Source organism: Lepus europaeus, chromosome 17 (genome assembly GCF_033115175.1).
Source record: "Lepus europaeus isolate LE1 chromosome 17, mLepTim1.pri, whole genome shotgun sequence".
NCBI classification, from domain to species: domain Eukaryota; kingdom Metazoa; phylum Chordata; class Mammalia; order Lagomorpha; family Leporidae; genus Lepus; species Lepus europaeus.
The window spans coordinates 20,007,519-20,023,628 of NC_084843.1; the positions used below are offsets into that span (position 1 = coordinate 20,007,519).

Here is a 16,110-nt window from a genome sequence, read left to right on the forward strand (position 1 = left end):
TGGAACCCTGCTCCAAAGCCTCGACGACCCCGTGGAGGCGCCTCCTGAAGCGGCCGCGCGCCCCTCCTCTCGGCCCTCATAAAGGCCGACACATCCTGGGCACCGCAACCCCTCCAGCTGCCGACGCCGCTCTCTTTCTTGTGAGGGGAATGGCGAGAAACATGAAGACACGAAACGGCGCGCTGCGGCACGGCGTCCTCTCCCCAACGCGTGGCCGGGAGACAGGCAACGCCCGCATGCGTGGAACACGGGTCCAGCCCCAGGCCTCACAGCCTCGCGGCGCCTCAGCGAAGCCCGGACCCGCGGCGGGCGGCCGGCGGGCGGGGCCTGAGGGTGGGCGGGGCCAACGCGAGCGCACGCCACAGAGGGGGGCGTGGTCGGCGTGGCGCGCGGGCGGCCGGCCTTGGCGCGCGGCGCCCTCCCTCCTGCCCTGCCGCGGGTGATCAGCTGGTCTGCGCTCCCCTGACGTGGGCCGGGGCACGTCACTGCCGAATGGCAGCCTCCAGAAAGGCACCGCGAGTAAGGTGAGGGGACTCTGCCGGGGAGCCGGCGCCCGCGCTGTGTGCGGCCACCCTGCCCGATCGCGCGTGTTGCACCCGGGAAGGCAGGGGCGAGCGAGTGAGGGGCGGTGGGCGGGCCGCGGTGGGGCTAGGGCCGGTGCTAGCCCGATCCCTGAGAGTAGGAGCCGGGGGACGGAGCCATGCAGCCAGGCGAGATCCGGTTCGTTTCCGGCGGAGCTTCGGGCACGCTGGGGGAGCCCAATCCTGGCCTTGGGACGAGTGTTCCCAAAGACCTGCCGTACTCGGCCCGGGCGCGGTGGCCCTCACCGCCCCCAGGCCCCGCAGGAAGGCCCCGTTACTGCAGGAAGTTGGTTCCTCCTGGCTCCTCCTCGGGTCTGGGGAGATGTGCGAGCCCCCCCTACCTTCGCCCCTCCCTGGGCGTCCAGTCCTCCAGTTACAGCCCTGACAGTACCGACACCTGCATTTTGCCCGACTGATCTGTTACTGTCTTGAAGCTGGGCAGCCGCGGGGCCCTCCCCACCCAAAAGGTTTCAGAAGCTGTGTGAGTGACTATATTGGCATAACCTTAAGGGATATGCCTGGAATTTCTCCCTGGGCACAGGTAAATGAGAGGGATAATCCCCTGACCTCACGTTAAACATGTTATTCCCCCCAACTCCCCATAACTAGAGCATACTTATTAGAGCAGCTAGCAAGGTGAGAGATGGAGAGATAGGATCAGAATTCAGAGGTCCGAAGCTAAGTTCTTCCTGGCAACTCACCGGGGGTTGGGGGCACCCACCCTCTAATCAGTTGAGAGGTGGCTGAACTCGCTTTGCAGTTTGAGCAGGCTTACTTCTGAAGGCAGACTATGGCCTGTGCTTGTGTTTGTGAGTGGACTGGTCTCAAGCCCACCTTCACCTGAACTTGGCTTTGCTGCAGTGTGTTAGAGGTGAACAGAGAACGGGACTTGCCCCGTGGAAGGCTATAGGAAGAGGGGTAAACCTCCTTGGGGAAGGAGCTTTTTGTAAAATGAGTCCTGGACATGGGGTCAGCTGAGTGAATAATGAGTTGAGGTTGTAGGCCCAGAGATCATCTTTGAGGGCAGGCAGTCTTTGCTGGATTCATAGAATCACAGTATTTTAGGATCAGAAATGTCTTTTTTTTTTTTTCCTAAAGATTTACTTATTCATTTTGAAAGTCAGAGTTACACAGAGAGAAGAGAGGCACAGAGAGAGAGAGAGAGGTCTTCCATCCGATGGTTCACTCCCCAGTTGGCTGCAACAGCCAGAACTGCGCCATTCGGAAGCCAGGAAGCAGGATGGTTCACTCCCCAGATGGCTGCAATGGCCGGAGCTGCACTGATCCAAAGCCAGGAGCCAGGAACTTCTTCCTGGTCTCCCATGCGGGTACAGGAGCCCAAGGACTATTGCTTTCCCAGGCCATAGCAGAGAGCTGGTGGAGCAGCTGGGACTAGAACCGGCGCCCATATGGGATGCTGGCGCTTCAGGCCAGGGCATTAACCTGCTGAGCCACAGTGCCGGCCCCTCAGAAATGTCTTTCAGCATGAGCTGCTACAGCCTAATTACCTCGCACCAGAGTCCACTGAAAGGCTGAGAGAGGGTGCCTCTGTTGGTGGTAGGATTTTGAGTGCCTTCTGTGTGAAATGAAGATTTCTTTCAGTTTCAGGGATAGGAATTGAACTCAAAATTGTCTTGGTAAAGTGGAGTTGAGCTAACTTCTAGCGCAACTGAGCCCAGGAACACCAACACTGGCATCAGACTTGGCCTCTCTTTTGCAACTCTTGGCTCTGATTTCCTAAGCATTGGCTTTGTCCTCAGGCTGACTTTCTCCTTAAGGAGGGGCAGTTTTAGCTGACAGCCCCAGCAGAAATAGAGTCCTCTTCATGATGACTGGGGCAGAAGCCCCAGTTCTGAATCCCATCTGACTTACTTGATTCTATATAATCGTCCATTCCTGAATCAATGATTATAGCCAGAAGGATGGATTAGCCAGGCCTGGGTCCCAGAACCCAGTGGGTGAGTGGATGAGACTTATCCCAACCCCTTTGACTGAAATCAAGGAGGGGACAGCCTCAAAGGAAAAACCAGGGTGCTTATCCAAAAAGGAGAGATGGATTCTGGGTAGACAAGACAGTTTGGCTGACTTCCTCCCCCAGAACTTGTTCCAGTTTACCCTTGTGTCATCTTACTAGGTAGAATGAGCATGCTGATCTTTGTTTTTCACTGTCCTGAGTAATAGACATGTATGATTCTCATCATGGACTGGTGTAGAGGGGGAGGTAGAGAGATGGGTATCCAGAGCTCTCCTGGGATTTCTTTTGCAAAGAGGAAGAAAATCATGGTCTTTAGTACTTCTGCCATAATGATCTTATATAAAGATTGAACCAGGAGATGCTGTGCAGGTTTTTTTTTTTTTTTTTCACTCTTACCCACCTTGTGGCTCATCATGACATTGAGAAAGGTATAGGCTGAAGAAGTCCCAGGAAGGGGAAGAGTGCTGAGCTGGAAGTTGGGAGGCCTGAGTTCTAGTTCTAGCTCTGTCACCAAATAGCACTGAAGTGTTGAGTGAGTCGTTGGATCTCTGTTTCTCAACATCTTTGTCCAGAGGAGGGAACTGCGTTACATGGTCTCTGAGGTACATTCTTGTAGATTTAACGTTTATTGATAATCCTGCTTTGACAGAAGCTGTCCAAGAAAGTGAGGAGAGGTTGGCTGTTTGACACTACAGAGACCAGGGGGTTATAAGAGCAAGGAAATTAAAATTTATCTGCTTTTATGGCTCTTGTGATCTTGACAGAGAGGTGGGGGTGGTGGTGGTGGTCACAGAGAGAGCTTGAACCCACCTGGCAGAACTGATTTCTGATCTTCACTTTGTAGGTACAAACGTGAATGGGCTATGGAAAGTTCTCTTTATTTCTTTTGTCAGGTGAATGAATAGGACTGCTCTGCCTAGTCCTATGTGTCTAATCCAGTTATTGGGTCCAGTTAGCTTTATACATGTATAATACAGAAAAGTTGACTTCCTTGACTCATGATGTCAACTCTCTATGAAGTCATGGGAAGTTGAATGAGAATGTAATTTGTATTCTTATATAAGAAAAAGAGGTCTGTTAGGGAAGTCCTGTGGTGTAGGAGGTAAAGCTATTACTTAGGATGCTGTCATCCGATATCAGAGTGCTGGTTTAAGTCCTGGCTCCTCCACTTCTGATCCAACTTCCTGCTAATGTGTGACTCAAGTGCTTCAGTTCCTGCCACCATGTGGGAGACCCAGATGGAGTTCCTGGCTTTGGCTTGGCCCAGCCTGGCTATTAGGGCCATTTAGGGAGTGAACTAGTAGATTGAAGATATCTCTCTCTCTCTCTCTCTCTTTTTTTTTTTTGTTACTCTGCCTTTCAAATAAATAAATATATAAATAAATCTTTACAAAAGAAAAAGAGGCATCTTTGTAAAATTTGTAGTGGTGTTTTTGAGATATAATTCATTATCATACATTCCATCTATTGAAATGTATAGTTAAAAATTAATTCACTGAGTTGGACAACCATCACCACAATTTTAGAATATGTTCATCACCCCTAAAAGAAATCTTTTTTTTTTTTTTTTTTGACAGGCAGAGTTAGAGAGAGAGAGACAGAGAGAAAGGTCTTCCTATCTGTTGATTTACTCCTCAAAATGGCCACTATAGCCGATGTGCTACGGCTGGCATGCTGCGCTGATCCGAAGCCAGGAGCCAGGTGCTTCCTCCTGGTCTCCCATGCAGGTGCAGGGTCCACGCACTTGGGCCATCCTCCACTGCCTTCCTAGGCCACAGCAGAGAGCTGGACTGGAAGAGGAGCAACCGGGACAGAATCCAGTGCCCCGACCGAGACTAGAACCCGGGGTGCTGGCGCCACAGGCAGAGGATTAGCCTAGTGAGCTGTGGCGCCGGCCTCCCTAAAAGAAATCTTGTACCCATTATCAATCCCTCCTTATTTTCATTAGCCCCATACTAACCCTTGGGAACCACTAGTCTACTTGTTGTCTCCAAAGATTTGCCTCTTTGAGTCATTTTATATAAATGGAATCATGCACTATGTAGTCTTTCTGTGACAGACTTTGTTTCCTTAGCATAGTATCAAGGTTCATGTATGTTGTAGGTGGCTGCATGGTGAGGCTGTCCCACTGCCCAGCCCCTTCTGTCCCTCTAAGGGTGGTGGGGCAGAGCCTCTGGGCTTCCTTGGGACTGTGGCTGCTGTTGCTGCTTTTATAGATTTATTTATTTGAAAGTGACAGAGGTCTTCTTCTTTAAAAATATTTATTTGAAAGGCAGAGAAAAGGGGGGTAGAGAGAGAGAGAGATCTTCCATTCACAGGTTCACTCCCCAAATGGTCACAATGCCTGGAGCTGGGCCAGGCCAAAGCCAGGAGCCGGGAGCTTCATCCAGGTCTCTATCCAGGTCTCCTATGCAGGGGCTTAAGTATTTGGGTCATCTTCCACTGCTTTTCCAGGGTCATTAGCAGGGAGCTGGATTGTGATGTGGCCAGGACACAAACTGGCCCCCAGATGGGATGCTGGCACTGCAGAAGCTTAACCTAATATACCACAGTAGGTATGATTTTTAAAATTGCCAAATAATATTCCATTAGATGGATAGAATACTTTCATTTATCCATTCATCAGTTGATGAGTTGATGGACACTTAGGTTGATTCATTTTTTGGCTATTATAGCTATAAACTTTTGTGTACAAGTTTTTATGAAGTTATTCATTTTTAATTCTATTGAGTGCATGTCTAGGAATATATACTTAGCTTCAGTTATGTGGTAACTCTGTGTATTTCAGATGGTTTTCCAAAACCCCTACATTTTATATTCCCACCAACAATGTCTGTGGGTTTTAGTTTTTCCACATCCTCACCCATACTTGTTATTGTCTGTCTTTTAGATTATACCCTTCCTAGTGGATGTGAATCATTGTGGTTTTGATTTACATTTCCCCCATGATTAATGGTGTTTGCATTTTTTCATGTGCTTCTTCACCATTTATATATCTTTATTGAAGAATATCTATTCAAATATTTTCTCCATTTAAAAACTGGGTTATCTTTTTGTTGTTGTTGTAACAATTTTTTATAAATTCTAGATGCTGACTTCAAATATTTTCTCCCATTCTGTAGGTTGTGGGTTGTCTTTTCTGCCTTCCTTCTTCCTTTTTTTTTTTTTTTGGAAGATTTATTTATTTATTTGAAAGGCAGAGTTACAGAGAAAGAGAGAGAGAGAGAGAGACAGAGAGAAATAGATCTTCCATCTACTGGTTCACTTCCCAAATGGCTACAACAGCTGGAGCTGAGCAGATCCGAAGCCAGGAGCTCTTCTGGGTCTCCCATGTGGTGCATGGACCCGAGGACTTCCCATGCTTTCCTGGGTGTATCAGCAGGGAACTGGATCAGAAGTGGAGCAGCTGGGACTCGAACGGGTGTGCATATGGGATGCAGATGCCAGAGGCAGTGGCTTTACCTGCCTCGCACGCACAGAGCCAACTCCTTCTAATTTCTTGATGGTATCCTTTGAAATAGCTTTTAATTTTGATGAGGTGCAGTGTATCTATTTTTCTTTTTTTTTTTTTTCTGCTTTTGATATTGTATCATTGCTCAATATAAGGTCAAGCATATTTAGGCCTATATTTTCTCTCTCTCTCTCTTTTTAAAAAAGATTTATTTATTTGAAAGGCAGAGAGAGAGGGAGGGAGAGAGGGAGAGAGGGAGAGAGGGAGAGAGGGAGAAAGAGAGAGAGAGAGAGAAAGTCTTCTATCCACTGGTTCACTCTCCAAGTGGCTGCAATGGCTGGAGTTGGACTGATCCGAAGCCAGGAACCTGGAGCTTCTTCTGAGTCTCTCATGCGAGTGCAGGGGTCCAACGACTTGGGCCATCTTCTTCTTTTTTTTTTTTTTTTTTTAAGATTTGTTTTATTTATTTGAAAGAGTTACAGAGAGAGGTAGAGACAAAGAGGAATCTTTCATCCTCTGGTTCACTCCCCAGGTGGCCGCAAATGGCTGGAGTTGAGCTGATCTGAAGCCAGGAGCCAGGAGCTTCTTCTGGGTCTCCCGCATGGGTGCAGGGGCCCAAGCACTTGGGCTATCTTCTACTGCTTTCCCAGGCCATAACAGAGCTGGATTGGAAGAAGAGCAGCTGGGACTAGAATTGGCGCCCATATGGGATGCCTGTGCTTCAGGCCAGGGCTTTAACCTGCTGTGCCATGGTGCTGGCCCCTACATTTTCTCTTAAGAGTTTTATAACTTAGCTCTTATATTTATGTCTGTGATCCATTTTGAGTTAATTTTTGTAAATGGTGTGAGGTGTACCAAACTTCATTATTTTGCAAGTGCTTATTCAGTTGTCCCAGCAATGTTTGTTGAAGAGACTATTCTTTCTGCATTGAATGGTCTTGACATCCTTGTTAGTAACCAGTTAATAGTAAATGTGAGGCTTTATTTTTTGACTCTCTCTTTAAAAAAATATGTATTTGTGGGATGGGGAAGTGAGAGAGCGAGAGAGCATATATGACTCCCTGCCCCCGCATCTGCTGCTTCACTACCTAAGTGCCTGCAGTCGCTCCTAGTTGTGGCTACAGTTGAGAACTGGGAACTCAATCCCTGTTTCCCACATGGATAGCAGGAATTCATTATTGGAGTCATCACCAGTACCTCCTGGGGTCTGTATTGGCCGGAAACTGCCAGTTACCATAGTGTCTTCATTACTGTAGTTTTGTATTTAACTTTGGAATCAGGAAGAGTGAATTTTTTTTCAAGCTTAGCTATTCCCTGTCTCTTGAATTTCTTTCTTTTTTTAAAATTTATTTATCAGAGTTACATAGAAGGACAGTCAGAAGCAGAGAGAGAGAGAAAGAGGGAGGGGGAGAGAGAGAGAGAGAAAGAGAGAGAAATGGGCGAGGGGAGTGAGAGAGAGAGAGAGAGAGAGAGGTCTTCTATCTGCTGGTTCACTTTCCAAATGGCTGCAATGGCCAGGGCTGGGCCATGCAGAAACCAGGAGCTAGGAGCTTTATCTGGGACTTTCACAGGCACATTATCAAGGAACTGGATCAGAAATGGAGCAGCTGGGACTTCAACCAGTGCCCATATGGGGTGTTGGCGTGTGGCTTTACCTGCTGTGCCACAGTGCTGGCCCCTGTCCCTTGCTTTTCAAATGAGTTTTAGGATCTACTGTCAATTTATGCATATAAACCAGTTGGAATTTTGATCAGTTTGAGGAATATTGAAATCTTGACAATATTAAAACTTCCAATCCATGAATATGGACCATCTTTCCATTTATTTAGGTCTTTTCTAATTTTCTTCAACAGTCTCTTGCAGTTTTCACAGTATATATATTTTTTTGCACTTTTGCTAAACTTATTCCTAGATATTTTAGTACTTTTAATGCTATTTTATGTGGGCTTTTCTTATTCATTTCTGGATTGTTAATTGAAAGGACACAGAAATAATTGATTTTCATATATTGATTTTGTATGCTGCATTTTGAACTCATTTTTTTAGTTCTAGGTTTTTTTTTTTTTTTAAATATGGGTTCTTTTTTTTTTTTTTTTTTTTTTTGTTCCCCAGAAACCTTTTATTTAAGGAATACAAACTTCATGTATTTTATAAGTACAACTTTAGGAACATAGTGATTCTTCCCACCATACCTGCCCTCCCACCCTTCTTCCTCCTCCCTCTCCTATTCCCATTCTTATATTTTACTATAATCTATTTTCAATTAACTTTATGCACATATGATTAACTTTATACTAAGTAAGTAATTCAACAAATAGTATAGGGAAAAAAAAAACCCTGTTCCTCAACAGTAGAGACAAGGGCTGTTCAAAGTCATTGCATCTCAAAGTGCCAATTTCATGTCCATAGATGACCTTTTAGGTGCTTTATTATCACAGATCAGGGAGAATATCTGTATTTGTCTTTTTGGGACTGGCTTATTCCACTAAATATGATGTTTTCCAGTTTTATCCATTTTGTTGTAAATGACAGGATTTCGGTTTTTTTTTTTTTTTAACTGCTGTGTAGTATTCCATGGTGTACATATCCCACAATTTCTTTATCCAGTCTTCAGTTGATGGGCATTTGGGTTGGTTCTATATCTTAGCTATTGTGAATTGAGCTGCAGTAAACATGGGAGTACAGATACATCTTTCATATGCTGATTTCATTTTCTTTGGGTAAGTTCCCAGGAGTGGGATGGCTGGATCATATGGTAGGTCTATATTTAGATTTCTGAGGTATCTCCAAACTGTCTTCCACAGTGCCTGTACCAGTTTACATTCCCACCAACAGTGGATAAGGGTTACTTTTTTTCCCCTACATCCTCACCAGCATTTGTTGTTTGTTGATTTCTGTATGAAAGCCATTCTGATGAGGATGAGGTGAAACCTCATTGTGGTTTTGATTTACATTTCCCTGATGGCTAATGATCCTGAGCATTTTTGCAAGTGTCTGTTGGCTGTTTAAATTTTCTCTGTTGAAAAATGCCTGGGTTGCTTGTTTTGTTGTTGAATTTCTTGAGCTCTTTATATATTCTGGATGTTAATCCTTTATCAGTTCCACAGTTTGCAAATATTTTCTCCCATTCTATTGGCTACCTCTTGATTTTACTGAGTTTTTCTTTTGCAGTGCAGAAGCTTCTCAATTTTATGAAATCCCATTTGTCAGTTTTGGCTTTGATTGGGATCTTTTCCAAAAAGTCTTTACCTATGCCAATGTCTTGTAGAGTTTCCGCCACGTTCTCTAGTAATTTAATGGTATCTGGTCATAGATTTAGGTCTTTGATCCATGTTAAGTGGATTTTTTGTGTAGGATGTAAGGTAAGGGTCTAATTTCATACTTTTGCACTGGGAGATCCAGTTTTTCCAGCGCCATTTGTTAAAGGGAATGTCCCTGTTCCATGGATTGGTTTCAGCTCCTTTATTAAAGATAAGTTGGATGTAAATGCATGGATTGATTTCTGGAGTTTTCTATTCTGTTCCATTGGTCTATACTTTTGTTTTTGTGCCAGTACCAGGCTGTTTTTGTTATGACTGCCCTGTAGTATGTCTTGAAATCAGGCATTGTGATGCTTCCAGCTTTGTTTTTGTTGTATAAAATTGCTTTAACTCTTGGGGTTTCTTGTGTTTCCATATTAAATTCAGCATAGTTTTCTCTAGATCTGCAAAGAATGTCATTGATATTTTGATTGGGATTGCACTGATTCTGTAAATTGCTTTTGGTGATATGGACATTTTGATGATGTTGTGTCTTCCAATCCATGAACATGGAAGATTTTTCCATTTCTTAGTGTCATCTTCTATCTTTTTCTTTAAGGTTTTGTAATTTTCATAGTAAAGATCTTTGACATCCTTGGTTAAATTTATACCAAGGTATTTGATTTTTTTCTGGAGCTATTGTTAATGGTACTGATCTTAAAAGTTCTTTCTCAGCCGTGACATCGTCTGTGTATACAAAGGCTGTTGATTTTTGCATGTTGATTTTTTAAAAAAGATTTATTTATTTATTTGAAAGAGTTACACAGAGAGAAGGAGAAGCAGAGAGAGAGAGGTCTTCCATCTGCTCTCTGCTATGGCCTGGGAAAGCAGTAGAAGATGGCCCAAGTTCTTGGGCCCCTGCACCTGCATGGGAGACCTGGAAAAAGCTCCTGGCTCCTGGCTTCGGATTGGCGCAGCTCCATCTGTTAGAGCCAATTGGGGAATGAATCAGCGGATGGAAGACTTCTCTCTCTCTCTCTCTCTCTCTCTCTGCCTCTCCTTCTCTTTCACTGTATAACTGACTTTCAAATAAATAAATAAATCTAATAAATCTTTAAAAAAAAAAGTCAGTTGCTTTAATTGGAGAGCCTCTGAAAGTAATCTGGCATTTCTCTCGTGCACATTTTAGAATCTTCTCTTTATGTTTTATTGTGGAGAGTTTGATTACAATGTGTCATGGTGAAGATCTTTTCTGATCATGTCTATTAGGAGTTCTATGTGCTTCCTGTACTTGGACGTCCCTTTCTTTCTCCAAATTAGGGACCTTTTCTGTAATTATTTCACTTAAAAGGCCTTCTAATCTGTCCTCTCTTTCCACACCTTCAGAAACTCCTAAAACTTACATGTTGGGTCATTTGATAGTATCCCCTAAATCTCCAACATTGTTTTTCAGTTTGCTAATTTCTTTTTTTTTTTTAAATTATTTTATTTGAAAGGCAGTGTTACAGAGAGGCAGAGAGAGAGAAGAGAGAGGTCTTCCATCTGTTGGTTCACTCCTCAAATGGCTGCAGTGGCTGGAACTGAGGCGATCTGAAGCCAGGAGCCAGGAGCTTCTTTTGGGTCCCTCATATGGGTGCAGGAGCCCAAGGACTAGGGCCATCTTCCACTGCTTTCCAAGGCCATAGCAGAGAGCTGGATTGGAAGTTGAGCAGCTGGGACTTGAACTGCTGCCCGTATGGGATGCCGGCACTGCAGGTGGCAGCTTTACCCTCTATGCGATGATGCTTGCCCCTAGTTTTCTAATTTCTCTTTTTTTTTTTTCTGTCTGTAAAATTTTCAGATATTTGTCTTCTTCTTCTTTTTTTTTTTTTTTTGCTTATTTTTAAATTTTTTTTTTTGGCAGGCAGAGTGGACAGTGAGAGAGAGAAACAGAGAGAAAGGTCCTCCTTTGCCGTTGGTTCACCCTCCAATGGCCGCCGCAGCCAGTGCACCGCGCTGATCCAAAGGCAGGAGCCAGGTGCTTCTCCTGGTCTCCCATGGGGTGCAGGTCCCAAGCACTTGGGCCATCCTCCACTGCACTCCTGGGCCACAGCAGAGAGCTGTCTTGGAAGAGGGGCAACCAGGACAGAATCCAGTGCCCCGACCGGGACTAGAACCTGGTGTGCTGGCGCCGCAAGGCGGAGGATTAGCCTATTGAGCCGTGGTGCCGGCTAGATATTTGTCTTCTAACCTTGTATATTCTTTCTTCTGCCTCACCAAGTCTGTTTTTACAGCTTTTCACCACATTTTTATTTTTATTTTTTTAATTATTTTTATTTATTTATTTTTTTAAATTTTTATTTCATAAATGTGAATTTACAAAGTGCAACTTTTGTATTGTTGTGGCTTCCCCCCGAACCTCCCTCCCTCCCGTGGCCCTCCCCTCTCCCTCTCCCATCCCACCCTTTATCGAGTTTCATTTTCAATTACCTTCATATACTGAAGATCAACTTAGTATATACTAAGCAAGGATTTCAACAGGCTGCATTCACACAACCGCACAAGGTATAGGGTATTGTTCGACTAGTAGTGTTTTTAAGTTTCATAGTAAAACACATTAAGGACAGAAATCCTACGTGGGGAGCCTGTGCCCAGTTACTCCCGTTGTTGATTTAACAATTGGCACTCTTATTTATGACGTCAGCAATCACCCGAGACTCTTGCTATGAGCTGTCTAGGCTATGGCAGTCCCTTGAGTTCACCGACTCTGAACTATCACAGTGCCCTATCACAGTGGAGGTTCCTTCCTCCCTTCAGAGAAAGGCGCCTCTCTCCTTGATGGCCTGTTCCTTCTGCTGGGGTCTTGTTAACCAGGGTCTTTCATTTAGATTGTTTTTTGCCACTGTGTCATGGCTTTCCATGCCTGTGAGACTCTCATGGACCTTTTAGCCAGATCCGAATGTCCCAAGGGTTGATTCTGAGGCAGGAGTGCTGTTTTGGGCATTTGCCATTCTATGAGTCTGCTGTACCACATTTTTATTTGATCTATTGAATTCTTCATTTCTAGTATTTCATTGTGATTTCTCTTTAAAATCTCAATTTCATGGGAAAAATTTTCATTCATGTCATGTATAGATTTCTTTAATTTGGATTTGCTTCTGATTATTACTAAGTAATCCTATGGTCAATTTTTTGCATTCTCTTTCTGGCTTTTTAAAAAATCTCTTCATCTTCACATTCTAGCATTGAAGTTTTGTTGTGTTCCTTTGGGGGCGTCATGTTGTCTTCCTCATTCTTGTTTCTTGAATTGCTGCGTTTATTTTTAGGCATTTGTGGAGGTATATTTTTTTCTCCCCATGTGATGGCTTTTATCTTTGGTCTATGCCTCTGTGGCATAGTGGAGTATTTGCTCTTTCTGTGGATATCCCGAGGTGTGTGCTGGTTGTGGCCAAGGAGCTCTGTTCAGTGCCACAGGGTGAAGGGAGTATCCATGGTGATGCCCAAGTTGGGCATGGTAAATCTCTTTTTTTCAGTCAGAGGAGAGGTTTGATCAACTGTATTGGCATAGTCTCACACTCACCTCCTCTCCTCTTAGGAGACTAATGCCTGGGTGCTAGTCCCGGTAGGTACAGTATTCATTCTAATTGTCATAAGAACCACACAAAGGATCTGTGCAGCCCTCAGTGTGAGCACGGATCCCGCAACAATGACCCTCACCAGGGAATCAGGGAGTCCCAAGCATGTGGAGCTTCCCACAATGACTGCCCAAAGTCCCAGCTACACCCTGCACCCTTCCAAGCAGCCACAATGTTTTCAGTCCCAGCACACAAGGCTTCAAAAGTTACTAGCACCCAAACCCCCTGTCAATTCTCCCAGTTAGACTCACTGTGTCTCCTCTCGGCTGGTTGCTCATTGAGCAGACAAAAGTTGGCACAGTTGTTCCCTATATCTTATATGGTGCCTGCCCTCTCTTGGCTGGTTATGGGATGCTGGTGCCTGGCGTCTAGAGAGAGAGAAACGTGCCCCCCATTTTTTCCTTGTAGGATGGCAGGTACGCTGTATCCCACAGTGCTCCTAGCTAGCCTCATGCAAGGCTCCTACGCTCAGCTTTATCTCCAGTGGCTTGGGCTGCTGCAGACTGGTCTCATCTCACTCTCCAAGGCTAGTGCTGGGGCTCTTGGCTGCTGGGGTCCTGAGTTGTGCACATCCCCACCCTTCCTGTAGTTCCACAGTATTCCTCTATTTGCATGGAGTTTCCTCTGGAGTTTTCTCCCTAACTCTTCCCTGAGATTGCACTCTCTCCAGTTTTTAAAAACTATCTTCCCCTAGACTAGAGCAGTAAGCTCCCTCCCTATTTCCCTCATATGGATTCTTTAGGATTTTTTTTTTTTTTAAGATTTATTTTATTTATTTGAAAGAGTTACAGAGAGAGGTAGAGACAGAGAGAAAGGTTTTCCATCAGCTGGTTCACTACCCAGATGACTACAACAGCTGGAGCTGCGCCGATCTGAAGCCAGGACCCAGGAGCTTCTTCCAGGTCTCCCACGTGGGCACAGGGACTCAAGGACTTGGGCCGTCTTCCACTGCTGTCCCAGACCATAGCAGAGAGCTGGATTGGAAGAGGAGCAGCTGGGACTAGAACCAGTGCCCATATGGCATGCCGGCTCTTCAGGCCAGGGTGTTAACCCGCTGCTCCACAGTGCCAGTCCCTAGGATGTTTTTTGTATTCAAGATAAATGTCATTTGCAAATAGAGATAGTTCCACTTATTTTCTAATCTAGATTCTTTTGTTTCGTTTTCTTGCCTTTTTGTCCTGGATATAACCTTCAGTACAGTGTTGAATGGAGGTGATGAGAGCTGACATTCTTGTCTTACGGATTTTAGGAGAAAACACTTAGTCTTTCAACATTAAGGATGATGTTGGTTATGGCTTTTATAATAACCATTTGTCAGGTTGAAGAATTTCTCTTCTAGTTTGTTGAAGGGGCGTTGGATTTTTTCACATGCTTTTGCTATGTCTGTTGAAATGATCATGTGTTTTTTGTTCTTTATTTATATGCTATATTACATTACTTGATTTTCATATGTTGAACCAACCTTGTATTCTTAGAATAAAGCTTACATGGTAATGGGGTGTGATCCTTTTTATATTGTTGGTAGATTCATTTTGCTGTAATTTTGTTGATTATATTTGTTTTTTATCAAAGATAGAGGGGTGTCTTACTTTTTATGAAGGAATATGTGGTTCCTCCACTGAAGAACATCTCATTCTGTCTGGAGATGCTAAAATAGCTGCCATATGAGAGCAGGCCTGGAGTGCTTGGTGAAAATATCTGTCTTGCTTTTGGCCATGTGATAGATTGAGGTAATGTGGATCTCTCCGCTTCTGCCAACACACAAAAAATGTGGTTAAGGTTTAATTAGTTACCTTTAAGTTCATTGCTGAGTAAAATTGAAATCCTTTCAGTGACCTACAGTGGGTTCTCTGATGCCTGTTTGACCTTATCTTCTACCACTTACATCCCCCTCCCCCAGCACAAATCCTTGTATAGGCCTTTGTGCTTTTTGTTCTTTTCTGGAGTATTCTAGAAAATCACATGTCTTCCACCCCCACTTTTTTTAGGTCTCTGACAAATGTCATCTGTTATCAGAGAGGCCTTCTTTGGTTATTCCATATGAAATAACGTTACCTCCCTGACACTTTCTTCATTTTCCTGTGCTCTGCCTGTTTTCATAGAATGTATACGAATTAACTGATTGGATACTTGTTTTGTGTCTGTTGCTTCTTTTTTTCTATTTTTCTCCTACCTTCCCACCCTACCCCATGTACACTTCTTGAAGTCAGGATTGTTGTCTATTTTGTTCACTTTGGTTTTTATATTAGGGTATTGATTATGGAAGATTCTCAATGAATATTTGTTGACCAAATGAACTTGAAAGAAAGGGAATCCTCATGCGTCAGGAATTGACGGTCTTTAAAACCTGAATGGTACATGAGTAAGCTGAGCCTGGGAAAGCTATCAGACCGAGATCGAGGGCTTCTTGTCTGAGGTCCATGGCATTATACTATTCCCATATGGGGGACAGGAAACTTGTGTGCATATCTTCTGGCTAAGAAATTGTTGTGAAAATTAATATCAGAAGCAAATAACAGTGACAGTTAAGTGTGTACATACCAGGACACATTCTCATAAATAAAGAGTTTCTACTGAAGATAAGCTCTTTTAAAAAAATTTCACTTAATTTTTTTTAACTTTTTTTTTAAAGATTTATTTATTTGAAAGTCAGAGTTACACACAGAGAGAAGGAGAGGCAGAGAGAGAGAGGGAGAGAGAGAGAGGGAGAGGGGTATTCCATCTGCTGGTTCACTACCCCGTTGACCGCAGTGGCCAGAGCTGAGCTGATGAGCCGATCCAAAGCCAGAAGCCAGGAGCTTCTTCCAGGTCTCCCACATGGGTGCAAGAGCCCAAGGACTTGGGCCATCCTCTGCTGCTTTCCCAGGCCATAGCAGAGAGCTGGATTGGAAGTGGAGCAGCTGGGACTTGAACCAGTGTCCATATGGGATGTTGGCACTGCAGGCAGTGGCTTTACCCACTACGCTGCAGTGCTGGCCCCTCGCTTATTTTTAATTTGCTTGAGTGGCAGTGAGACACAGAGACAGAAAGACACATACACAGACACACACACACACACACCTCTCCCATCCTGACACACACACACACACTCACACACCTCTCCCATCCTGACACCCCCCCCCCCACACACACACCCCACACCTCTCCCATCCAGACACGCACACAAACATACACACCCCATCCTGGCTTCACTCAGATGCCTTCACCAACACACACACACACAGACACACAGACACACAGATGCCTTCAC

At 44.5% G+C, this 16,110-nt stretch overlaps 1 protein-coding gene across 2 annotated transcripts in view; it reads left to right on the plus strand.

The window, feature by feature from the left end:
- Window positions 1–414: 414 nt before the first annotated feature.
- XPNPEP1 (X-prolyl aminopeptidase 1) overlaps window positions 415–16,110 on the plus strand; it is a 65,957-nt gene continuing 50,261 nt past the window's right edge. The window contains exon 1 of one of the 2 annotated variants that reach the window (XM_062213981.1): window positions 415–524. In XM_062213981.1, coding sequence (XP_062069965.1) covers window positions 493–524 — 32 coding nt within the window. In that variant the 5' untranslated portion in view covers window positions 415–492. The remainder of the gene's footprint in view (window positions 525–16,110) is intronic. The other variant, XM_062213983.1, reaches the window with a different exon arrangement.